This window comes from Tachyglossus aculeatus, chromosome 16 (assembly GCF_015852505.1).
Source record: "Tachyglossus aculeatus isolate mTacAcu1 chromosome 16, mTacAcu1.pri, whole genome shotgun sequence".
NCBI lineage: Eukaryota > Metazoa > Chordata > Mammalia > Monotremata > Tachyglossidae > Tachyglossus > Tachyglossus aculeatus.
The window spans coordinates 45,022,743-45,047,996 of NC_052081.1; the positions used below are offsets into that span (position 1 = coordinate 45,022,743).

The 25,254-nt window shown below is 55.4% G+C and overlaps 1 protein-coding gene across 3 annotated transcripts in view; it reads left to right on the forward strand.

Moving 5' to 3' along the window:
• The window catches only part of MACF1 (microtubule actin crosslinking factor 1), a 337,049-nt gene that overhangs the window by 148,057 nt on the left and 163,738 nt on the right, over positions 1 to 25,254 (forward strand). For 2 of the 3 annotated variants that reach the window (XM_038758002.1, XM_038758003.1), the window contains exons 4-17: positions 4,027 to 4,104; positions 4,539 to 4,631; positions 17,335 to 17,501; positions 17,747 to 17,859; positions 17,974 to 18,080; positions 19,488 to 19,607; positions 19,848 to 19,943; positions 20,192 to 20,319; positions 20,826 to 20,919; positions 21,101 to 21,255; positions 21,936 to 22,212; positions 23,152 to 23,280; positions 24,255 to 24,332; positions 25,064 to 25,225. In XM_038758002.1, coding sequence (XP_038613930.1) covers positions 4,027 to 4,104; positions 4,539 to 4,631; positions 17,335 to 17,501; positions 17,747 to 17,859; positions 17,974 to 18,080; positions 19,488 to 19,607; positions 19,848 to 19,943; positions 20,192 to 20,319; positions 20,826 to 20,919; positions 21,101 to 21,255; positions 21,936 to 22,212; positions 23,152 to 23,280; positions 24,255 to 24,332; positions 25,064 to 25,225 — 1,797 coding nt within the window. Of the gene's footprint in view, positions 1 to 1,215; positions 1,312 to 4,026; positions 4,105 to 4,538; positions 4,632 to 17,334; positions 17,502 to 17,746; positions 17,860 to 17,973; positions 18,081 to 19,487; positions 19,608 to 19,847; positions 19,944 to 20,191; positions 20,320 to 20,825; positions 20,920 to 21,100; positions 21,256 to 21,935; positions 22,213 to 23,151; positions 23,281 to 24,254; positions 24,333 to 25,063; positions 25,226 to 25,254 lie in introns of all 3 variants that reach the window. The other variant, XM_038758001.1, reaches the window with a different exon arrangement.

A 25,254-nucleotide genomic window follows, 5' to 3' on the forward strand; every position in this document is an offset into this window, starting at 1 on the left:
GTGGGACAACCTGATTACCTTGTATCTACCCCAGCGCTTAGAACAGTGCTTTGCATATAGTAAGCGCTTAACAAATACCAACATTATTATTATTATTATTATAGAAATAAATAAATGACAGATATGGGCATAAGTGCTGTGGGGCTGGGAGGGGGGGTGACTAAAAGAGAGAAAGGGTGGGAGCCTGTTTTTTCCTGCCTCTTAAATCCCCTGTTCTCCACCCCTCCCTCCCTTCTCTACACCGTTTGCCTCCACTCAATCAATGGTATTTTGTCTACCAACTCTTATAATGTGCTAGTCCAACGGCTTAATTCAGTGTATGCTCAGTAAATACCGCTGATGGGTCAAGTGCTTACTATGGGAAGAGCTGCTGTACTAAGTTCTTGGGAAACTACAATACTACAGAACTGTGAGCTCAGCTCTCCTTTGGGCATTTATAGGCCCGACGGAGACTCTCACTGCTGGGACAGTGGCCAGTGCAGAGCAGAGGAGCGTAGGCTGCTTCTCTCAGCCCTGCTCACTGGACAGTCATCTTTGGTCACCCTTGCTGAAAGTGGACGTTTTTTCCTCCACTGTCCCGGTGGCTCCCACAGCTCAGTGGGAGCAATGGATTAGGGGCCTTATCCCAATCAGAATTTTTCTCTGGTCATCCAGTCTGTCCCTATCTCACTCTCCTCAGCTTCTGAAAACTTCCTAGGAATTTGTAGAAGTTTTTAGAAACCGTCCGAGGAAGGCCTGCACCCTCTGATAATAATAATTGTGGTATTCGTTAAGCGCCTACCATGCGCCAGGCACTGTACTAAGTGCTGGGGGTAGATACAAGGTAATCGGGGACACAGTCCCTGTCCCACATAGGGCTCGGAGTGTTAGTCCCCTCTTAGCTGAGGCCCAGAGAAGTGATGTGACTTGCCCAGGGTCATTCAGCAGACAAGTGGCAGAGCCGGGATTAGAACCCAGGTCCACGCTCTAGCCACTAGACCACACTGCTTCCCACCACTTCCACCCCTTTCTCTCCGAGTTGAATGGCAGAAGCGGAATGTTTTCCGGCGTAGTCAGGGCGGCTAGAGTGGTAAGAGCCTTCGTTCTCTGGAGGGGAGGGGGCGATTTCTAGCTGCCTTCTCTACTGCTCTCTGTGTGTGGCATTCATCCTCCTTCTGGTTTTGTGTTGTGAATTTCCCTGTGTTGTCGCATCTGTGCCACGGTGGTTGGCCAAAGGAACCGGCAGGGCTGAAGACCCTCCGCCTGGTGAGCATGCCCTCCTGGCGCCGGGCGAGCAGCGACGAGCAGGAGGAGGAAGATGAGGACGACGTTGTAGGTCACCCCCTCCTGGGGTCAAGCGCGACTCGGCAGGGCCCTCAGATAGTCCGGGCCTCCTCGCCTGCTCCTTCCCCTCTCCAGCGGGGCTTTGGGGACGGAGGCGGGGTGAAGAGGCTTTGTCCGGTCACCCCCGCCTGCTCATTCAGGAGTACGAATTGCTCGGAGGCCGAGAGCGTTGAGCGTAAAGATATCGACAGTGTGGCGGGAGGGATGAGGAGACGGCTGGTCCCGGAAGCCTGAGTTTCCAATCTCCCTGGACTATCTGAGGGCAGTTGCCCTGTCGGCCTGCCGTGTGACAGCACTGGGCCACGTCGTGTGATGGCATGAGACTTGAACCACTTACTGTCCTCCTCCTCCTTAAACACTAACAGGAACTTCCCAGGTCGCCAGGGCCAGCAAGGCTTCTGGGCTCGAGTTCTCGCTCCCTCTGGGCCGAGTCGGGCACCTGGCTTGAACGGGGAGAAAAGTTCCCGTGCGATTCACTCCGAAGGGAGCCCGATGTCGGCTAATCCCCTCCTCACTGCATGCGGATGCTTGGCCTCAGAAGCTAACATCTGGAACTGGGTGGGCGGACGGACAGCCGCCCGGATTTAACCTTGCGTGTCGGTCGGGCGCTAATTTGTAAGTGGCTCCTGACAGGACGCCGGGTGTGTGAGTGGGTGTGGTACAGAGGGGAGGGTGGCATGCTAACAGTAATAATGATAGTAATAACAATAATTGTGGTATTTGTTAAGCACTTATTGTGTGCCAAGCGCCGGGGTAGATTCAAGATCGGTCGAACTCGGTCCCTGGCCCACATGGGGCTCACGGTCTCAGGGGGAAGGAGAGCAGGTATCTCATCCCTGTTTTACAGATGAGGAAACTGAAGCACGGTGGAGTCAGGATTAGGACCCAGCTCCTCTGACTCACTGGCCCTACTCGATCCACCAGGCCACGCTGCTTCTCAGCCGCACTCCAAGGCCTTAGTGACATAACGGCTCGGCTGCATTTCCTGATGCGGCCCGACATCACCTATGTCCCTAGGGACTGATTTTGGTCCTTTCCCCAACAACCTGTTCGGAGGCTCCAGCGTCATCCCCAAATCGCAGTTCAGCTCCCTCCCTGCTGGGAAATGTCTCTGTGTTGGCGCCTCCCCTCCCTCAGCTCGAAGGGGTCGGGGCCCAGCCCCATTTTTTGGCCACCAACTCCAGCGGGCGTCTCCCCAAGAGTCCGGCCCAGCCCTGCCGATTGTCAGCCTGATGGAACCTGGGCCGCGGCTGGGCATTGACTGGGCATTTGCAGCCAGAGCAGCTGGGATCTCGTGGATGGGAAAGCTGCGGGGCCCGATATTGGATGTTTTCCCAGCCCCATTCCCCACACGGAATAATGGAGCGCACAGAAGGCAGATGGTAACTGGTCCCGTCCGGAGGAAGAGAGTGATTGGTTGGGGGGATTGGACTGAGGCCAGCTGTAGCCAGGCTGACCCTCTGGTTCAAACTGGGAAGTCCAAAACAGATCAGGGGACTGAGCACGTTGCAGGTTTAGGGATGCTAGGATGTGCACCTCTGATAATGCCCAGGAATAAGGTCCTGGCACTAGCTCATTTCTTCCCTGGGCATTGCCCATAGCTGCCCACCCTCACCACCGAGAAATGCCATGGAAAAGTTTTGGTTTTTGTGCCTGTGTACCTTTAGTCTGGAGCTCAGAGCTACTAAATCATTCACATCTCTCTCTTCTCTTACTTCCCCTCTTTCTCTCTCTGTGTCTGTCTCTCTATGTCTCTTTATGTGTCTCTATGTATGTGACTCTTTCTGTGCATTCATTTATTCAGTCGTATTTATTGAGCATCTACTGTGTGCAGAGCACTGTACTAAGTGCTTGGGAAAGTACAACATAACAATAAACAGACATATCCTCTGACCACAATGAGCTTGCAATTTAAAGACTCTGTGTTTCTTTGTCTCTGTGCTTGTAGATTATGATCCCCTTGAAGGCCAGGGGCCATGTCTAATTTTCACCTGTGATTTTTTTCCCCCAGTGTTTAGTACAGTGCTCTGCACATAGTAAGCACTAATAAGCACCATTACTTCCAGTTCATATTCTCTCTCTCTCTCTCTCTCTCTCTCTCTCTCTCTCTCTCTGTCTCTCTCCCCCACCCCACCTCCTGTCTCTCCATGTCTCTCCATCTCAACAATTCTCCTGCTCCTAGAAGGGGTAGGGCTCTGTGGCCTCAGATCTCAATCACATCCTGCCCCACCTCACGCCCATCAAATCTTTTCTGTAGGAAGATTAGTACTGCATCATTAGCTCCTACAGCCCCTGGGCTTCCCCCGTAATCCCCTGAGTCTTTCCTATATCTCTTGCTTCTCACCGTGTATGTCTGCCCGTGTTTTCAGGGAAGAAGCAAGAGGCCTCTGGTTCTCACTAAGCTCTCGCCTTGACTTGGTTAACCGAGTCCCATATCCCTGAGCAGTCTGAAGGAGGGGCCAAACTATTTTTTTTCACACCAAAAAAAGCACCCTGGAGTGCTAGCTGCACTTGGAATCATTCTGGGCAATGACAGGAGCTCCGTGTGGGAGTTTATGGTCAAATACAACAAAGCTGCAGCAGGGGGTGACTCCTTCCTCAGGTTTCCCACAAGCCAAATGGAAGGGGCCAGGACCCGGGTGTGAGGAGAGCTGGACTGGATGACGATGACCCCTTCTCTCTCTCTCTCTCTTTCTCTCTCAGCCCCGAGAGAAGGGCAGGATGCGTTTCCACAGACTGCAGAATGTGCAAATCGCCCTGGACTTCCTGAAGCAGCGACAGGTAAGGGCCCCATCCCACGGGTCATGATCTGAGGATGTCTTGGGCAGTACTCCAAGAGTGGGTGTTCCTAAGGGATGGGGGTGCCCTGGTTCAGGTGTTCCCTTGTTGGGGAACACCATTGGTGAGGGGCTGAGAACCCCCAGCCAGAGCTCCTGGAGGAATATTGAAGAACATAGCAGCAGTGGGCCCCAGCCAACCTATACCAGAGAACTGACCCTTGGGCTTCCTCTGCCCTATCTTCCGTCCACAGGCCTGGTGCCTCGATGGAGTGGGTGAGATCCCAACAGCATTAGGTTGTAGGCTCCCTGGGGGCAGGGAACATTTACATTGGTTCCGCGGCGCCCTCCCGGGCACTTCGTACAAAGCCTGGCACCGGGGTGCCCAGTTTGGGTCTCTCAATGGATTGCTCGATAGCAGCTTCTGCTTCATCCCAGGTGAAGCTGGTGAACATTCGCAATGACGACATCACGGACGGGAATCCCAAGTTGACCCTGGGCCTGATCTGGACCATCATCCTCCACTTCCAGGTAGGGGCATCGGTTCTCTCGCGCTCTCCTCGTTCCGTCTGGGGGCCGCCCAAGGAGAGAGAAAGGGAGATGGGGGAGACCGGGCTGGCCTGGCAAGGGAGCCCTGACGGCCAATCATTTAGCAGCCAGGTTGGTCCATGGATCGGAGGGGGAGATCCAGAGGTAGAGCGAGGGCTTGGAGACTCTGTCACCGGGAGCCAGATGATCCATTCGTTTGTGCAGTCAACTTGTCGATGCCGGTCCCGCTGTCCTTGATCGGCCAGCAGGTTATTAGAAGTTTTCGGTGGCTCGGCTGAGCTGGAGAGCTGGGGTCTCCTGCCCCCTCCCCAGTTTTAGGAGAGGTGGGGGAGGAGGCTGTATGCGGAGGAATTAGAGAACATTGCGAGATGGGGAGGCTTTGTATTGCTCTTTGGAAATCTCATTCGTGGAAGCATGAATCCGGGTGCGTGTAACCGTGCCAACCACAAAGTGGCATCTGAGGGAAGTGGGGCCCCAGGATGCAGCCAGTCCATCCCGTGGTTTAGGAGGGACAGGGAGGGGACCCCAGAGGCCTCGGCTCGAGTGGAAGGGATGTCTGCTGTGCCCCTGGCTGGAAAGATCGCCTGCGTGCGTGGGGTGTTGGCTGGGCTCGCTCTGTGCCTCTGCAGCCGGCCCTGCTGGGCTCGTCAGGGACGACAGCACCATCTGCTGAATGAACATGGGCTGGCCAGCCAGGACGGAGGTGTGGCAACTGCCTGGGCATCACAGATGAACGATGGGGAGGCTAAGATGGGAATTTCCCAGAATCCTCCTGGTGGAACTGCAGGGCCTAACTGGGCGCCGGGAACGCCAACACTGTGAGCTGGTCTCAGGGCGACGGGTCATCCGGGAATCTAGGGAGCTGGGCAAAAGTCCCTTGTGGGGAGTTAGCCCCGTTTTGGGATTCCAAGAGACAATCGGTCCTGCAAATTGACCCTCCCTGGGGGGCTGGGCTGGGAACATGTGTATCAGGCCAGGGAATCCACCCCCTGAAGGCAGGCAGCTCAACCATTTGGCCCTAAAAAAGGAAACTCAGAGAAGAGGGGAGGGAGGCGAGGCTAGTCAAAGCTTCCTCTGTGGCCAGGAGGCCAGGAGGGGCAAGATTTGATTAGCAAAGCCGCTTCCGCCCCGGACCTTGGGGTTGGCACCGCCGTTGCCCCAAAGGGGCTTTTCTCTGCCCAAACGTGGACCCGCCGGTGAGATCCAGGTAGCCGCCCCCAGCCCCATACGGCCTCAGTCTGCTGCCACCTCCTCCTCCTCCTCCTGCTTGCACAATGCCTCCATGTCGGAGTGTGTCTCCCCAACGCTTCCTGGCATCCCATCTCTCTCCTCTTCCGTTCAGGGCTCCCCCAGGGCCAAATTCCTTTCCCAAGGCCATCGACCCTCGCCTACTCAGCTGGCACGCCGACAGCAGCACAGACATATCCTGCCTGCTCCCCTGGGTCATGGTGGGGTGGGAGGGATGATTGGCCACTGAAAATGGGGGGGCTGCCGTTGTTGAGAGGGGTCTTTGGGGACTCCCGTCCCTCATCTTGGGCTCCCCTGGGGCAGCAGTGGTTCTCCCTGGGCAGGCCTCTGGATGGGAGATTGGAAGGTGAGTGGAGGCATTTGTTAAGTGCTTACCTTGTGCCGAGCACCATGCTAAGCCCTGGGGTGGATGACCAGATCAGGCACAGTCCCTGCTTTGTTCAGGACTAAGAGGTGTGGCGAGGCAAGTGGCATTATCCACATTTTACAGATTAAGTAGCTTTCCCAGGGTTACTCAGCAGGCTGGGGCCAGAACTGGGATTAGAATCCAGTTCTCCCATTCATTTATTCATTCATTCAATTGTATGTACCGAGCACCTACTGTGTGCAGAGCACTGTACTGAGCACTGAGGAGAGTATATTGCAACAATAAGCAGACACATTCCCTGCCCACAGCGAGCTTACAGTCTTCAGGGGAAACTCCCAGTTCCTCCCCTTTTCAGCGAGCCTGATCGTACCAGACTGCTTAGTGCAATTTCCCCAGTCAGTCATTGATACGTGTTGAGTGCTACCTGTGTGCAGAGCACTGTACTAAGGGCTTGGGAGAGTTCAGTGCAATAGAGTTGGTGGATGTGAACCCTGCCCTAAAGGAGCTTCCAGTCTACAGGCTAGGGGATGCCCTACAAAGTACCCGTCCCTGAGCCTCAAGGAGTGAGGTACTCTGCTTACAGTAAATGCTCAATAAATACTGTCAGTCCATCATGGCATCTAACTCGGGTGGCTCTGGAAATTCCGTCTATCTTTATGTAATTGACAAAGTCCTATCCCTTTCTCAGAACCCCTGCAGTGAGCTGACCGGCTCAGAGACTCCTTCAAATCCTGTAATTCCTGGCGCTTTACACAGGCACTCTGGGAACCAAAGGGGAACTGTTCAGAGGCCAGAGTCCGTGGGTGAAGTTGACCAGTGGGATTCCCCTGGGCCCCACCACCTCCCATTCAGCCCATGGAGATTGCGGCCTCAAAACGTTTTGGGTCCACCCTTTTCTTTTCATGGTATTCATTTAGCGCTTTATTACGTGTTGAACACTAAGTGCTGGAGTAGGTGCCGGTTAATTAGGTCAGTCCCTGTCCCTCATGGGGCTCACGGTCTAACTAGGAGGGAGAACAGGTCTCCCCATTTCACAGTTGAGGAAACCGAGGCACAGCGCTCGTACATATAAATACATATTTATAATTTTATATATTCATATTAATGCAATTGATGCCTGTTCACTTGTTTTGATGTCTGTCTCCCCCCTTCTAGACTGTGAGACTGTTATGGGCAGGGACTGTGTCTCTTTGTTGCTGACTTGTACTTTCCAAGCGCTCAGTACTTACAGCGCTCATGGTAAGCGCTCAATAAATACGATCTAATGACTAATAAAGTGACTTGCCCAAGGTCACCCAGCAAGCAATCGGTGGAGCCGGGATGAGTACCCACATCTTTCTGACCCCCCGCCGGATCGGGGCTCTCTCCGCCAGGCTGTGCCCCCTCTGTCACTCCAGTGGCACGGAGGGGTTTGCGTACATGACAAGTTGTCTGACGGGGTGTCCCTTCTCCCTGCTTTCCCTTTTCCCACTTACCTGTCCCCCCGCTTTCTTCACGCCCCGCCGCCCCCCGCATCTAAACCATCACCGTCCTGGACGGGCACTAGGGGATGCCATGGCCCCGCAGGCTGCCCATCAGCAGAGGCAAAATCTGCCGTTTCGAGGCCTGCTTCAGGTCTCCCGAGCATAAGCATCTAGGAGTCGCTGCCCTAAAGGATCTGTTTCCTGGCACGGAGAGCGAGCCATCGAGTCTCCAGGGAACGCCTTAGGCACACCAGCACAGACACTGACGTCTTCAGGGCCTACTGGTTGGTCAGCTGCCTTAAAGGGTCTTTTTCCTGGCATGGAGAGCGAGCCATCGAGTCTCCAGGGAACGCCTGAGGCACACCAGCACAGACACTGACGTCTTCAGGGCTCGCTGGTTGGTACAGCTGCCTCTTCCTTTTTCTGCTCCACACCCTCCCCCCTGCCAAAGCCAGATTCAGAGGGTCCTGAAGGAGGAGCTGCCCCATGGGATATGGATGGAGCAGGAAGGAGACATATTTTATAAGCCTCTTTGTTTTTCCACCTGTCAGCCGGAGCCCCCAGTCATCCTTGTAGTTCATGGTCGGCCTGTAACCTCTGGGGGAGAGGTTGGTGGCCAGAGTTGCAGCAGTAAACAGTTCCCTCCGCTTGAGACCTGTTGAGGTTGGGCAGGGGGTGTGACAGACGCCTCTTCAGGGGGGCACTATGGGGGTTCCAAACTGTTTTTTTGGCTCTGGAGGACTGACCAGTGGGTGGGAGGCAGGGGATGCAGGGGCAAGCAGCCTTAGGGCAGGAGCTCTTAGTCCATCATGGCAGGGCCAGGGGTGCCAGCCAGAGCTTGGGGATGGAGAAGAGAGGGGGGCTTGAGGAGCTTCTTGTTTTAGTCTAGCTGGGGTTAGAGGGGGTGGAGGGGAAAGGGTGGGTGGACTTTAGCCCTCCCTACTTCCCCTCCTCCCACCGAAACTGCACACGACGTTTGTGTCAGGGCCAGAGTGGGGACAGGATGACATGTCTCCGGTCCGGGGGTCCCGGACGTCGGCAGTCTGGTCCTGGCCACGGGAGCTGGGTCGTCTGCTGCCCAGGTTGGGTATGACACCAAGAAACCTCTTCTCTTAAACGGGAAGAGGCAATTGGCAATTTTGAGGATGAATTCCCTTCTCCCTGGAAGCCCCTCACCTCCAGCACGCACACATGCGCGCGCGCCTAGAATTTGGAATCCGTTCAGGGTGTGACCATTCCAGCACAATCCTTCCCGTTGAGGGAGGAAAGGCAGGAAAAAATGCCTGTCCTGCTTAAGGCATCTTCACGGATATCTGCCTGCAATCTATTTCGTGTGTCGTCTTTGAGCATCTCTCCCCAGATCGGCCGTGGATCTTCCCTTGCATGCTGAGCCCGTTGGCTTCTTCCCCACTCTAGCTTGTCTTCCCCTCCTCCTTTCTTTCTGTTACCTTCACCCATATTCCTCTTTCCTTCCCCTCCCTCCTTCATTTACATGTTCTCCCCCCAACCCACCCCAACCATTCCTCTCTCTTCCTGCTCTCCCCATCCCCCTCAGCCCCCCACCCCCTTCTATCTCTTTTCTGTTTGTGTTACCGAGGGCAGCGCTCCAATTACCTCATATTTGGAGAGAGAAAGCCGCAGCCAATCCGGGCTCCGTCTGCTTTTAGGTCAAGTGATTTCTGAACTGCAGTGAGATGCTTTGAATTTGTGTCTCGTTGCAGCCCCGAGCCTGTAAGATGGCTGTCTGAAAACGGCAGCGGCCGGGAGAGAAGGAGGGAGGGAGGGAAAGCTCGGGAGGGAGGAAGAGGCAGAGAGGGGAAGTGGCGGGTTTGAAAATGTGCAGCTAATCCGTCAGAGCCAAGGTCGGGATTTATCCGGCGGCCCGGGGCCGGCCCAGCCGCATTGTCACCGGGGCTGGCGAGGCGCCGGCAATGGGGAATTCTCTGGGCTGCGTGAAGGAGCCTAAGGAGATGGGGATGGAAGCGGGAAAGGCTCCCATCTCCCCAAAGAAGAGGGTTCGCGTCAGAAGAAAACGCAGGGGGAAGAAGGCTCTCGCTCCAGAGGCGTCCCCCGAGGGGGAACCCTCCGACGGGACGGAGATCACCGAGGACGACGACACCCTCGAGAAGTTCAGAGCGAGTGTCTCCCCGGCCCAGGGGCGGAGTGAGGGTGGCGTGTGGAGCCCCTCGCCGGCCCCCTCCCGCGCCGGGGATCCTGCCCTCCTCGCTGAGGCAGCGGACGGGGGGCTCGTGGTCCAGGTGAGGGAGAAACTTCACGGGGAGATCCAGAAGGCCCGCTTACTGCCAGCCCCGGCCGGCCCCGGAGGAATCGGAGACTCCCCTGAGCCGGGGAGGACAGTGATCGCCCGCCTGCTGGAGAACCCGGCCGCCAGGACCGGTGAGGTGGCAGTGAGCCGGCTGGTGGCCTTCCGGCGGCTGGCGGCCCATGGAGGCGGCCGAGCGGTGCTGCTGCCTCTGCCCAGGGAGGCTGGTGTGGCTCTGGGCTCTGCCGCCCTGGAGGGCACCCTGCCAGGATCTGGCTCCGACACACCACCCACAAAGACCCCTGCTGGCGGCAGGCCCGGGGAGGACAAGCCCCCGCCGGCGGGCCATCTAGAGGGGTCCCCCGGGGGTCGGAGCTCAGCGGGGGACACCGGCAGCATCTCCAGTGCCACCAGGACGGGCTCTTGGCCTGCGGAGCCGGGCACGGTCTCTGAGCTGTCCACGCCCTCGCCCTTGGGGGACCAGCTGGAGAGCCATGGGTTTGAGAAGCCTCCGCGGGTCCCTGCACCCCTCGGACAGCCTGCCCGCCCGGCGGGGCCGGAGACCCCGGGCGGCTCCCCGCTCCCCGCTTCCCGGAGCGGGTCGTCCTTCGGTGGCACCACCGTCAGTGCCGCCCCAGCCTCCTCCTCTGGCTATGGTAGCGACGGGGCCCGGGAGTCCCGGGCCGGGGCCGCCCGGGTCACCAAGAGCTCCTCGTCTCTCTCTGAAGAGGATGGCACCATCTCTGTGTTAACCGCTGATGCGCCCTGGAAGGTTCCAGAGGAGGTGGGTGGGCGTGCGGGCGGCGGGAGCCCCGGCCTCTCTTCCGGGCACTGTGGGCAAGGGCCCCGGAATCCTGTTGCATCTCTCTCTGCGCCAGAGCCCGTGGAACGGGACGAGTTTCAGTTATTCCCCTTCTCTCTCTGGAGCTTTGTCGTTGGGGGCAGGTGGTCAAGGACAGTGGCTGGACTGGTTGGAGGCCTTTGAATTCCCGGTCACCCCATTTCTCAGCCCTCCCTCTTGCTCCCCTGTAATGGGTGGCATGAGGCTTGGGGGGCTCTCGGGACCCCAGGCTGATCCCTGGTGTTTACCCGGGACGAGGGGGCGGGTGGGTGAGGGGGTGAAGCCAGCCGGCCTCCCCTTGGGAATTTCCCCTTCCTTTTCCAGAGAGGGTTGCAGTCACCGAGGCTGAGGCCGTCCTGCTCCTCTTCCTGCTGCCCCAGGGGCTCCAGGTTTGCTTTCACGGGGGCTGGAGGAAGTGCCGGCTCCTCCAGGGTCGCTCCACGATCCAAGTTCTCCGCGCAGGCCGGAACCTGTCATCTCTCGAGCCGGGGCGAGGCGTGGGCAGGCCTGTGGAGAAGGGGCGAGAATTCTGGGTCGATAGGCAGAGGGCCCTGGGCAGCCCTTTTGTCATCTGGCTCGGCTCTCACTGGCATACCTGTGGTCGGCGGGCTGGAGACGAGCATCCGCGGAGTGCCAATTGCCTGTGTTTGCCATTGCTACCCTGCGGAGAGGGAGAGACTCGAGCGGCTCAGGGAGGAAAGGGACGAGGGAGGGAGCTCACCCAGGCAAGTGGCAGCTTGCAGTGAGTGCTCCCAGGGCTCCAAAGGCAGGGCAAATGACACGGTTACAGCAACCCGAGGGAAAGCCAGGGATCAAGGCCGAGGAGCCCACGGCAAGGGGTGAATTTCCTCTGGGATTGGGAAGGGTACCCCGCAAAGAGGTGGGGTGAGCTTGGAGCCGAGATCCGTGGGCGGTTGCTTGGGCAGGGAGTGCCCTCCCATCCCCTTCTCTAGCTGGCAGGGCAAGGTCAATGCTGTAGGCTGCTGACTGAGGGCACAAGGAGGGAATTGCACCCCCAGAAAGCATCCTGCCCCCAAGCTGGCAGATGGGGTGGGCCGGCTCCTTGGAGACCCCGTGGTGGACATTGGAACGGGGAGGGAGTTAACTTTTCCTTGTGGGTGGCAGGAATAGTTAAGGATCTCCGTCTGGTGAGCGGGTCAGTTTCTCCATGAGGAAGCCTGCTACCGGCTGAGGTGGCAGAACCTCTCAGGCAAGGAGAGGACAACCGTTGTAGGATTTAGGGGTGTTCTTCTGGACTAGTGGTGGGAAAGCGTTGGATTTTCAGGGGTGCCTGGCGGGGGGCTCTTGGGGGTGTCGGAGAAAATGATCGCACAGTGTGGAGAGTGTGTTTGGGGACCCCCCAGAAGGAAAGATTCTGGAGAGAGGACTGTCGGGACAGAGTTGCAGAACCAGCCTACCTGGGGTAGGGGGTAAGGGGTGAATTTGCTCTGGGACCAGGGAAGATGCCCCGCAGAGAGGTGGGATTAGGTTGGGGGTGGAGGGGGTTTCCAAACCAAGGAGGAGATGCACGTCACCTGTAGTTGTTGTTTTTAATCAGATTGGAAACTTGGCACGAAAGCCAGCCTCAGAAACCATCTGTCTTTTGGGACCACGCCACCAGGCTCCCCTCTGGAAACACAGGCCCCTTAATAGTAATAATAGCAATAAATGATTGTGGTATTTGTTAAGTCCTTAATATCTGTCAAGCACTGTACTAAGTGCTGGGGGTAGATTCAAGATAGGTCCCACATGGAGAAGCACTGTGGCTTAGTGGAAAGAGCAGGGGCTTTGGAGTCAGAGGTCATGGGTTCTAATTTAGGCTCCGCCACTTGTCAGCTGTGTGACTTTGGGCAAGTCACTTCACTTCCCTGGGCCTCAGTTACTTCATCTGTAAAATGGGGATTAAGACCGTGTCCCATGTGGGACAACCTGATAACCGTGTATCTACCCCAGCACTTAGAACAGTGCTTGGCACATAGTAAGTGCTTAACAAGTGCCATCATTACATGGGGCTCACAGTCTAAGTAGGAGGGAGAATGGGCATTGACCCCCCCATTTTGCAGGTAAGGGAACTGAGGCCCAGTGAAGTGACTTGTCCAAGGTCACAGAGCAGACAAGTGGGGAACGGGGATTAGAACCCAGGTCCTCTGACTTCCAGGCCCGAGCTCTTTCCAGCAGGATTCCCCATCAGGAATCAGCAGGTTCGGGAATCACAGATGACCTCCACAAAGCAGATCGATCCCTCCATGCCTACTGAGGGTAGAGCCCCTACCACCTCTGTTATTTTGTGCTCTTCTAAGTGCTTAGTACAGTGCTCTGCACACAATAAGATCTTAGTAGATACCACTGAGTGATTGAAAGCCCTGAAAGAGTTAGTAGTCCCCCCGGTCCCTGCCCATAAGGAGCTGTAGTGTTTGCCTCCGCTTTGAAACCGTAAACTCCTGATGGACAAGGACCATGTCTACTAACTCTACTGGATTGTACTGTTCCAGGAGAAGCAGCGTGGCCTAGTAGCTAGAGCACCAGCCTGGGAGTCAGAGGGACCTGGGTTCTAATCCCAGCTCCGCCACTTGTCTCCTGTGTGATCTTGGGCAAGTCACTTCTCTGTGCCTCAGTTGCCTCAACTGTAAAATGGGGATTGATTGCAAGCCCTAAGTGGGACAGGGACTGTGTCCAATCTGATTTACTTGTGTCCACCCCAACAGTAAGTACAGTACCCAGCACATAGTAAGCACTTAACAAATACCACAGTTATTATCGCTGTTATTATTATCCCAAGCATTTAATCCAGGGCCCTGCATACAGTAAGCAGCCAATAAAAACCATTGATTGATTGATTGATTCCAGTCTAGTGGGATGTGAAGAGAAAGGAATGGAGAGTGACACATCTAGGGTTGCAGAGACGTCCAGTGATCTCCAGGGCAGGTTTCTGTCTGGATGCTCCTGAGGAAGTCAGCTGACCCCCAAGACTCACCCTCCATCTCTCTCCTCTCTCTCACTGTCTCTCAAACACACTCACACACGCGCGCACGCAGAGATCTGGGATTTCTGGTTGAGTCCTGACCCAGAAGATCCTGAGTGTCACTGGCTTTGGGAAACCAGGCTGCATCAGCTTACAGGAGGGAGGCCTTCCCGCCACTAAGCCAGGGGAGGCGAGGAAGGACAGGAGGTCGGGAAGGATGCAGCCACCTGGGTCGACCAGCTGGGTACACCCTGGGCAGTCGGCTAGACCAGTTGGCAGCTCCTGTTGCCAGACCGCCCTCAGAGCAGCCCCTGATTGGCACAGGCCCCCTCCACCCCCATCCCCTCCCTCCGGAGAGCAGCCGCAGGGGAATACCCGCCTCCTCCCTCCCCGTTAGGATGGAGAGCGGTGAGGACCACGTCTGGCTCTCGTCTTCCCGCCGGGTTGCTCCCTAAAGTCTGAGGTTGGCGGATTGTTTATCATCATCATTATTATTATCGCTTGCCAACGAACGTGGCCCGGGGAGCTCGGGGAGTTCAGGTCTTAGCAGTTTGCCCTGTTGGCGGGGCTGGTGGCCACCCCACTGATGCGAGCCAAATCCCACTCCAGTCAGGGAAGGGTTAAAACCAAAGCGGTGAGCATGTGCAGTAGCTGCTGACAGAAAAGGGTTTTCAAGGGATGAACACGTTGGGCTGGGGGGAGGGGGGCGATCAGTGGCATACCAATTACGCTTCCGCTGCCCCTCCTGCCAGCGGTCTCCATCAGTGGGGTTGGTGAGAGATATGGGGGTCGGGGAGTGGGGGTGCCATCGCCTGTCCTTCTCTCTAACCCCACTTCCCAACCTCACACCCATTGCCCACTTCCAGCCAGCTTTAGCAGGGAAGTTGTGAAAATCTTCCACCACCACCCCCTTCTCCCAGGAAGGACTGTCAGGTGCATTCCCGATGCTTAGAGGGGCCCCGTCGAAGGAAGCAGAAGGGTTCGGGCTTGGCCCTGGCCTCCATTCTGGCCTGCAGCCCCGGGCTCGTCGCTGGACGGTGGTTCCCTGACGAATGGGCAGGCCAGAGCTCAGGGAGGGGCCGGGAGGAGACGGACTCGGCCTCCCAGAGTTGGCGTTACCGCATTCCGGCCCTCCCCTCCCGCCTCTCCTCCCCTACTTCGGTTGCGGGTGGGCCCGTTCCCCAGCCTCGGCTCCTGAGCCGGGGAGAGGAAATCCCAGTGGCACCCGGCGGAGGACTGAGCTCCTCACAGCTGGTCTGACAGCTCCTATCCAGAAAGGAATCTGGCGGTGGTGGTCGTTCTTGGCCTCAGAGGTGCCCACTGGAGGAGACCGTCAGGCTCATAGCTCCTTTCGAGAGAGGAATCCAGTGGTGGTCATTGTTGGCCCCCGGCATTGCTGGAAAATGAGCGCTTTTCTTACCTGTCCGTCTTGGCCTCACTCGTCATCATCCATTAATATTTATTGAGCTCCCTTAAGGTAGCGGTTGTTGCCCTAGACACGTAGCGAAGGTGCGGAGAACAGAAAGGAGAGGCCGGCCATCGGGGAGGGTTCTCTAAGTCATACCCACGACCCCTGCAGGGATGAGAAGAAGCCCCTTCCTCAGGGAATTTCTAATGGAGGGGCCTGCGGCTAGGCCGGGGATTGAGATGGAGCTGGGCCTTGTGTGAGCTATTGTATTGCAGAGGCGGGATATGTGTTTCTGTTACCATGGTGCTTCCCAAACTGGACTTGTTCTTTTTTAGTAGTATTTGTTAAGCTCTTACTCTGTGCCAGGAACTGTACTAAGCACTGCAGTAGATGCCGTACTGTAAGCTCATCTCTGGACTGTAAACTCATGTGCAGGAAACGTGTCTGCTAATTCTGTGGTATTGTACTCTATCAAGCAATTTGTACAGGATACAGTCCATGTCCCTTTTGGTCCCCTTTTTACAGCTGAGGTAACAGGCCCAAAGAAATGAGGTGACTCACCCAAGGTCACACAGCAGACAAGTTAGAGCCTAGGCCCCCTTCCTCCCAGCATGTGCTCTCTCCGTTAGGCTATGCTACTTCTCCACTTTCAGGGACCATTCCTGGGGCAGTCAGGAAGCCACAAACATCTGGCCTTGCTCAAACTCTGGCTAAGGGGTTTCAGCCTCTCAGAATGGAAAAGGAAGCAACATACCCTAGTGGAAAGACCACTGGCCTGAGAGTCAGAGCACCTGGATTCTAATCCCCACTCCACCCCTTCCCTGGGAGCTGAAATACTGTCTTCATTCCATTATTTTTTTCATGGCATTTGTTAAGCACTTACTATGTGCCAGGCACTGTACTAAGTGCTGGGGTAGATACAGCCTAATTATGTTGGACACAGTCCCTGTGCCACTTTGGGGTTCACAGTATTCATCCCCATTTTTACGGATGTGGGAAATGAGGCACAGAGAAGTTAGGCGACCTGCCCAAGGTCACAGAGCAGACGAGTGGCAGAGCAGGAATTAGAACCCAGATCCTTCTGACTCCAAACCCTTGCTCTTTCAGCTATGCCATGTTGCTTCCCCATTTACATTCAGACGCCGAGGCGATGCTGAAACACAGACCTATGGTTGGGACTCCAGGATTGGCCGTCTGAAGAGACGCGCCATCTGAAAGGGTAGCTCCGGTTGGCTACCTGGATGCTTTATCTTTGGTTTCAGAAATTGCTTAAAGAACCAAACTCCATTTTGGTTCTCCCTCTGTCATCCTCTGTCCGGCCTCTTGCTTCCTCAGTCCCTTCAGCTCCGGGATGCCGGAGAAGTGAGGGGGGTGTGCACTCAGCACTGGGTGATGGGAGGTTTCCCAGTGATAGTAGCCCTGGGGGTAGTCCATCAGTCGTATTTATTGAGTGCTTTTGTGTGCAGAGCACTGTACTAAGCACTTGGGAGAGTACAATACAACAATAAACAGACACATTCCCTGCTTACAGTCTAGAGGGGGAGATAGACAGTTATAGTAGTAAATAAATGATGGCTATGTACGTAAGTGCTAGGAGGAGGGGATAAATGAAGGGAACAAGTCAGGATGATGCAGAAGGGAGTGGAAGAAGAGGAAAGGAGAGGCAGTGTTCCCCACTCTCCAGGCTACTCGGTGAGAGTGCTGTCGTTCGAAAAATTACTATGGGCCTCAGGTTCCCTTCTAGACTGTAAGCCCACTGTTGGGTAGGGACCGTCTCTATGTGTTGCCAACTTGTACTTCCCAAGCGCTTAGTACAGTGCTCTGCACACAGTAAGCACTCAATAAATACGATTGAATTGAATGGGTGGGTTTATCCAGAGTGGTTGCTTTACTGCTGTCTGAACACGGGACATTTATAATTTTACCCAGGAGACCGTGTGGTTTTACCTCTGCCCTTCCAGGGCAGACCCCGTTCAACCCTGGGCGTCTCACACCTCAGGTACCTGCCCCCCACTTCTCTTGTGAGGTGCATATTTCAGGAAGAAGGGAAACGCCCAAAGACCCCCGCCCAATGGTGGGGCACAAGTGTGTGAGTGAAGGTCGTCCCCTCTTCCCCTCCGCGTATCCCACTAGATCTCCGACATTTACATCAGTGGAGAGTCGGGGGACATGTCGGCCAAGGAGAAGCTGCTCCTGTGGACCCAGAAGGTGACCGCAGGCTACACAGGAATCAAATGCACCAACTTCTCTTCGTGCTGGAGCGACGGGAAGATGTTCAATGCACTTATTCACAGATACAGGTACGGGGCTGGATGGGGGCCCTGCCGCCTGGCCTCTCAAGATGCTCCTGCCCCCAGACTGAGTCCTGAATCTCTGAGACCCCACCCGCCCCCCAACTGCCGGAAGCCCCGGGGCTCAGTAGAAACGGGGGCAGCTCCCCGCCCACCCCCCCCAATCTCCCGACGCCGGCTGGGAAAAGTCGCACCCACGGCATCTGACGGTACCGGCCAGCCGCAGGCCGACATTCCGGTTGGGATTTTTACAGACCCGACCTGGTAGACATGGAGAGGGTGCAGATCCAGAGTAACAGAGAGAACCTGGAGCAAGCCTTTGAAGTGGCCGAGAGACTCGGGGTCACCCGGTTGCTGGACGCCGAAGGTGAGAGACGAGGGACCTGGGGCAGATCGGGGGGAACGGCTTGGCCCAATCCCCTCCGCCCCCCTTCCCCCGTCCCTGTCTTCTGACTCTGCCTCCTCTCCTTCCCCCCCACAGATGTGGATGTCCCATCGCCCGATGAGAAGTCGGTCATCACGTACGTGGCTTCGATCTACGATGCCTTTCCCAAGGTCCCCGAGGGAGGCGAAGGGATCAGCGCTACGGTAACGGCAGATTTTAGCTCGTGATGACACCTGACGCGAGGGGACTTGGGAACATCAGATCTTGGGTGTCCTGTTAAGAGCAACCAGCTGTGTCCCCCACCCACAACAATGCACCCTCCTTGAACATCTCTTACGTCCCCGTCCTGCAACTAGGTCCCCCGTCCACAGTCCTCCTGTACTTGTGGTTATTTGGCATCGAATGACTCAGACCAGAAAAAGTGGGCCATTTACTGGTCCAGACAGGCTCATTTAATGCTTAAGTATCTTTCTCTGGTGACGTGGAGAGCCTGTGGCATCTCTGACCTTCCTGGGACCTAGGCTGTAGCCGGCGAGGGCAGAGTACTTCCTTTGCCCCTTGAAAAGAACGGCTCGATTGCGGCCTCGATCCATATTAAGCAGACGGGCACCGTTCTGACCTTTAAAGATGTCATCCCTGCCCTTGGGAAGTTCGCAGTCTAAGGCAGTGAGACACACACATCCCGCTGGTGAAAGTGGTTAGACTTCGGCATGCGTGACCATTTGAGGTGGGAAATTACCTTTCTCTGGTGGTCCTTGAAACCAAGAGAGATTCTCATCTGCCTGGAGGGATGTGTGTCTTCCGGAGAGGCAGGGGGATGGATAGAATGATCTCTTCCAAATTGTCCCTGGCCCTCCGGTCATAAAATTCCATGTGGTACGGAGGGTTGTTCATCTGAGGAACTGTCTAGGAGCCCCTTTAGTACTGGATTGGTTTGACTGTGGGGTTTGACCAGAAGCACTTAGCACTCTGACTCTGAGGGTCCCAGCCCCAAAGCCTCAGCCAATAGACTCCATTGCCCCTGATCACGCTTAGTACAGTGCTCTGCACACAGTAAGTGCTCAATAAATACGATTGAATGAAATACGATTGAATGAATCACGCCTGAGCCATCCAGGAACCCAGACAGCTAGCCTTCAGAACCCCTTTTCTAGAGCCTCCCTCCATTCAAAGAAATGCAGGAAGCGATCACCGATTCGTTTGTCCTCTCCCCGATTTTATCCACCCAGTTGCCACCTCAGTGCTTCAATAGCAGAGATGTGCTAGATATTCACCATCACTTCTAGCTCTTGTACCTTGTTACTTAAGCACATGCCTACGTATCTGCTTTCTTTCTCGCTCCTCTTTTTTAGTCACTGAGAGCATCTTTCCTTCCCCTGCTTTATTGTAAGCTCCTCGAAGGCAGGGATTGCAGCAACCAAGTCTGCTGTATTCTCCAGTGCTCTTAGCATCACTCTTGGCACTCAGTAGGCGCTCCATAAATCCTGTTGACTGATTGATAGAAAACCGGCTTAGGGTAAAAATGCACCAAAACATAGCTGGGACACCTTCCTTTCTGGGTGAGTAAATATCGCTCTTCAGAGGATCTCTGACCAGTCCTTTGTCAACAGGAAGTGGATTCCAGGTGGCAGGAATACCAGAATCGGGTGGACTCCCTCATCCCCTGGATCAAACAGCACACAATCCTGATGTCCGATAAATCCTTCCCCCAGAACCCTGTTGAATTAAAGGTAAAGCTTGGCATGGGTTTTGAGATTCGACCGCACCCCGGGACACCGATGTTGGGGGTGAGAGTCTGTGGCCCAGTGGAGAGGGAGAGTGGAAAGCTGGGCCCTGAATCAATCCCTGTCTAGACTAGTTGTGGGCAGGGAACTGTGTCTGCCAACTCTTTTGAGTTGTCCTCGCCTAAACTCTGCACACAGTCGGCGTTTAGTAAATACAACTGATGGTCGACTTGTGTCCCATTACAGGCACTTTATAATCAGTACATACACTTCAAAGAAACTGAGATCCCAGCCAAGGAGAGAGAAAAAGGAAGAATAGAGGAACTGTACAAACTGCTCGAGGTAAGGCGGGCCGCTCGTGCCCCAAGATTCGATGTGGCCCGGTGAGAAACGGATAACAGAGGGGATCAAGGGAAATGGTCCAACCCAATGACCTCCTATCTACCCCAGCGCTTTGAGCAGTGCTTGACATACAGTGAGCGCTTAACAAATACCAGAATAATAAATAAACGGTCCCCGAGTGTACTCGCGGGAGAAGTTGTACCTGGACCTTCAGGATAAGAGTGTTTCTGCTTGCTCTCGATGCCTAGGTCTGGATTGAATTTGGGCGAATTCAGCTCCCCCAGGGCTATCACCCTAACGACGTGGAAGAAGAGTGGGGAAAACTAATCCTCGAGATGCTGGAGCGAGAGAAGTCCTTGCGACCAGCGGTGGAAAGGTCAGCGAAGAATTTGACCGAGTCAACCCTCCAGAACAAACTATGGCTACTTGAGCCCTTCCTCCTCCTAATTCCTACGCTACTTTCTGTCCATCCCCCGTGAGATCGGATGCTCTTTGGAGGCCGCCCTCCATCCTCCTAATTTCCACACTACTCCGGGTCCGTCCCCCGCACTAGATGGGAATCTCCTTGGAGGCCAGGGAGCATGTTTTCTTCTCATGTCTCCTCCCAAGTGCTTAGCACATCATCATCATCATCATCATTAATCGTATTTATTGAGCGCTTACTATGTGCAGAGCACTGTACTAAGCGCTTGGGAAGTACAAATTGGCAACATATAGAGACAGTCCCTACCCAACAGTGGGCTCACAGTCTAAAAGGGGGAGACAGAGAACAAAACCAAACATACTAACAAAATAAAATAAATAGAATAGATATGTACAAGTAAAATAAATAAATAAACAGAGTAATAAATATGACGGATGGATGGGTTTGTCTCGTTCTAGGCTGGAATTGCTGCTACAGATTGCGAACAAAATCCAGAACGGCGCTCTGAGCTGCGAAGAAAAACTGACACTAGCGAGAAACACTTTGCAGGCTGTAAGTGCATTCCTCCGTCTCCCGCTTCCCTCTTGGGGTGGCGGAGTGGTCTGCTTCGCCAGGGTGGGGGACCCCCGTCCCCCCAATTGGTGTCACTTAGGGGTTGGAGCCACAGACGTGGACGGTGATGGCCGGATGGGCGTCCTCCCCTCCCTGACCGTCCATCTCCTCCCTGCCACAGGACACGGCCCACCTGGAGCTGGGCCAGTCGGTGCAGTACGAGTCGGAAGTCGTCACGTACCTGCAGGAGGGCGAGGGGCTCATCAGGCAGCTGCAGGTGGACCTTCAGATCCTCCGAGATGAGAACTACTACCAGCTGGAGGAGCTTGCTTTCAGGTGAGTGGGTTAGAGGGAGGAGGACGTCTTGCCTACCGCAAGGGCTGCTGGCTTCCCGACACTGGGTGTGGGCCCAAGCCCTGGCTGACCTCTTCCTCGGTGGTTGTGAGCGGGATGTCTTTGGATCGTACCCCTGGTCATCCCTCAGCCCCACTGGGTTAATAGTAACAGTACTTGTTAAGCGCTTACTATGTGCCAAGCACTGTTCTAAAGCGCTGGGTTGAAGCAGCGTGGCTCAGTGACTCCGGGCTTTGGAGTCAGAGGTCATGGGTTCAAATCCCAGTTCCGCCACTTGTCAGCTGTGTGAATTTGGGCAAGTCACTCAACTTCTCTGTGCCTCAGTTACCTCACCTGTAAAATGGGGATGAAGACTGTGAGCCCCCCGTGGGACAACCTGATCACCTTGTAACCTCCCCAGTGCTTAGAACAGTGCTTTGCACATAGTAAGGGCTTAATAAATGCCATTATCATCATCATCATCATAGAAGTTAATGAGGTTGGACACAGTCCCTGTCCCACGTGGGGCTCACACTCTCAACCTGACCCATTTTATGCTGCCCCATCCAGCTTGCGTCTCCGGAAGCAAGTCGTGAGAAGGAAGGGGGAAGCTGTTGGGGGGGTTTGTCCTCCAGGGGTGGGTTTGGCGGCTGAGATCCCCCCACCCCTCCTGCCTGCCCCAGGATCCTGCGGCTGCAGGACGAGCTGGTGACCCTGCGGCTGGAATGCACAAACCTGTACAGGAAGGGCCACTTCACTACCCTGGAGCTCACGCAACCCTCGGCCTTGACCACGGCTCCGTCCAAAGCGGAGCCCCTGACCAAGGGCACCCGCACCACCTCCGCCTCGTGGTTCCGGAAGCCCATGACCCGGGCGGAGCTGGTGGCCATCTCGTCCTCTGAAGACGAAGGGAACCTGCGGTTCGTATACGAGCTGCTGGCCTGGGTGGAGGAGATGCAGGTGGGTGAAGCACTGAGGGGCGGTGGGCCCTAGGGACCGTAAGCTCCTTGTGGGCAGGGGGATATGTCTACCAGCTCTGTTAAAGTGTCCTCTCCCAGGTCACTTGGCCAGATTCACCCAGCATCCCAGTTGGCTTGGACTGTTGTTTCGGCTCGGCTTTGACTCCTCCTCTCACTCCACCTCCTCCTCCTCCATCCCATGGGCTTTCACTTGCCACATATTCCTTGGCTGAAGCTGACTGCTCTTAGACTTAGTGTGGCCAACTTGGCCCCGCTAAGCCAGGCCCGCCCGAAATCCATCGCTCCAGACTTCATGAGACTCCTATTTATAGCTTCCTCACCCCGTTTGGCCTGAAATATTTACATATCATCCTATCTAAGCCCTACCTCTTGTACTTATCCACTTCTGCTCTTTTCTCCGTGTAAGTGATTTCGGGGTCTGTTTTCCCCTCCAAATTGTAAACTCCCTGAGGGCAGGGATTGTAAGTATGCTAGCTCTATCACACTCTCCCAAGTGCTTAGTATAGTGCTGTGCACACAGTAGGTGCTCAGTAAGTACTGTCACTTTACTGATGGTTAAATTGATCCGAAAGGAGGGTGAAGAGCAATTGATTCCAGCTGCCCGGTTCTGTTCGGTCTGTCACCTTGCTTTCTGGGCTTTGTGGAAGGATGTTTCCAGAGAGGAATGCTAGGAATTAGAGACCAGCCAGCTCCACTTCCTGTTATGGGAGCTAGGAAGGGGCAACAGAGCATCTGGCTGATGGAAGAGGGCATTTGGTCTCCTCCTGGGTCAGACAAAACGCCTGGAAAATGGGTTAGACGGCCTGGTTCAGAAGCCTGATGTTCAGAAGCCTGCCGTTCCCGGGGTCCCAGCTCAGAGCACCTCCCTGATCTGGTATTTTGGCGGCGGGGTTGGGGGCGTTTGCTTGTATGTCCGCAGATGAAACTGGAGAGGGCCGAGTGGGGCAGCGATCTCCCCAGCGTGGAGTCGCAGCTGGAGACCCAGCAGCACATCCATACCAGCGTGGAGGAACTGGGCTCCAGCGTCCAGGAAGCCAGGATGTACGAGGTGAGTGAGCACCTGACGGCTGGGCGAGACTCCAGCACCCGGACTCACTGAAAGAACGAGGAGGGCCGGAGGGAACTCTGACCCGAAGAAAGAGCCGAGCTGTTGGTCGGGGCACCCGGAGGGGGCTGATGATGGCAGAGAAAGTTTGCCCAGAGGAGGCAGTTGTTGCCAGGCACGGAGGTGTGGGTCTGGGAAGGCCCCCGGTCAGAATAATAATAACTGTGGTATTTGTTAGGTGCTGACTGTGTGCTGAGCACTGTACTAAGCGCTGGGGTAAATGTAAGATTATCCACTTGGATCCAGCCCCGTCCGTCCCGTGTGGGACGCCCAGTTTAAAGGGGAGGGAGGGCAGGTATGGAATCCCCATTTTACAGATGAGGAGACTGAGGTACTGACCGGTGAAATGATTTACCCATGGTCACACAGCAGGAAAGAGGCTGATGGTCGTAACAATGCCGGAGTTGAGAGAAGCAGCGTGGCTCAGTGGAAAGAGCACGGGCTTTGGAGTCAGAGGTCACGGGTTCAAATCCCGGCTCTCCCAGTTGTCAGCTGTGTGACTTTGGGCAAGTCACTTCACTTCTCTGTGCCTCAGTTCCCTCATCTGTAAAATGGGGATTTAAGACTGTGAGCCCTCCGTGGGACAACTGATCACCTTGTAACCTCCCCAGTGCTTAGAAAAGTGCTTTGCCCATAGTAAGTGCTTAATAAATGCCATTATTATTATTATTATTATTATTACCACGGTCAGCTTTGCCCTCGGTGACTCTTGTGGTCAGCGAGGATGCCTCCCTTCTTCTTTTCTGGGGCTCATCCCTCAGGAGAAGGAAGCTCTTAGCATTCATGATTCCGGTCCTTGTTGGTGACCAGCTATCGCGCCAAGAGATGAAAAAAAGCCCATGACCTTGCTCGTTTAGTCTCCCTGTGGGAAAGCAGGCCACTTTCCAAAGCATTTTTCCATTTTTCCCTCCCTTCAGGGCAAGATGTCCCAGAATTTCCGCACCAGCTACACCGAAACGCTGGGGAAGCTGGAGACGCAGTATTGTAAACTGATGGTGAGTGGAGAAGGTCCAGGCCCTTTCGTGGGGCTCCCCGATGGAGGAACTGACCAAGTTACTGACCGACCTGTCACGCCCGCCCCTGACCCTTTCTCTCAATCCGCATAGGACTCTCTCCTTCGGCTCGCTGGCTCTTCCCTAAGAATTTGCCAGGAGATTGTTAGTCCCGATGGTTTCCAAACAAACAGATTCGCTCCCAGCTGTCACCTGGCACAGAATCTGGATCACTTCCCCACGTTCCCCCGGAGGAAAGCAAAGCCACGGGCGGACCTGGGTCCTTAGGGGAACTCACTTGGAAGCCCGGGGCTGAGGGTGGCCGTGAAGAGCAGCCCCCTGCCCCTGGTCTTGGGAGGAGACCTGCTCCCGCACCTAAATAGCTTCAGGTGGTTCAGTTTTCCCGTAAAGGTCCCCCTAGAATCCTGGCTTGCTCCTTCTCTAGGCCATAAGCGCCTTGTGGGTAGGAAATCTGTTCACCTCTTTTGATTGAACTCTCCCAAGTGCTTAGTTTAATACTCTGCGTGCACACAGGAAGTGCTCAATGTATACCACTGATTGATTAATTGGGGACTGATCCTTTCTGGAGCAAAAGGGTCTGATGCAGCTTTGGACCCAGGGCTCATGGGAAGTCCCCATCACGACCCCTCCGGCCATCGGGCTTTTCCACCTTCCGGAAGGTGGCTCCTAATCCCCCTCCCGTGGCTTTAACGCAAGATGTTTCCGCTCTGCAGGAAACTTCCGGCTCCCGCCTGAGGCACTTGGAGAGCCTGCACAGATTTGTCTCCAGAGCCACGGCCGAGCTGATCTGGTTGAACGAGAAGGAGGAGGAGGAACTGGCCTACGATTGGAGCGACAACAATCCCAACATCGCGGCCAAGAAGAATTACTTCTCTGTGAGTCCAGCCCGGATCCCTAGATATCC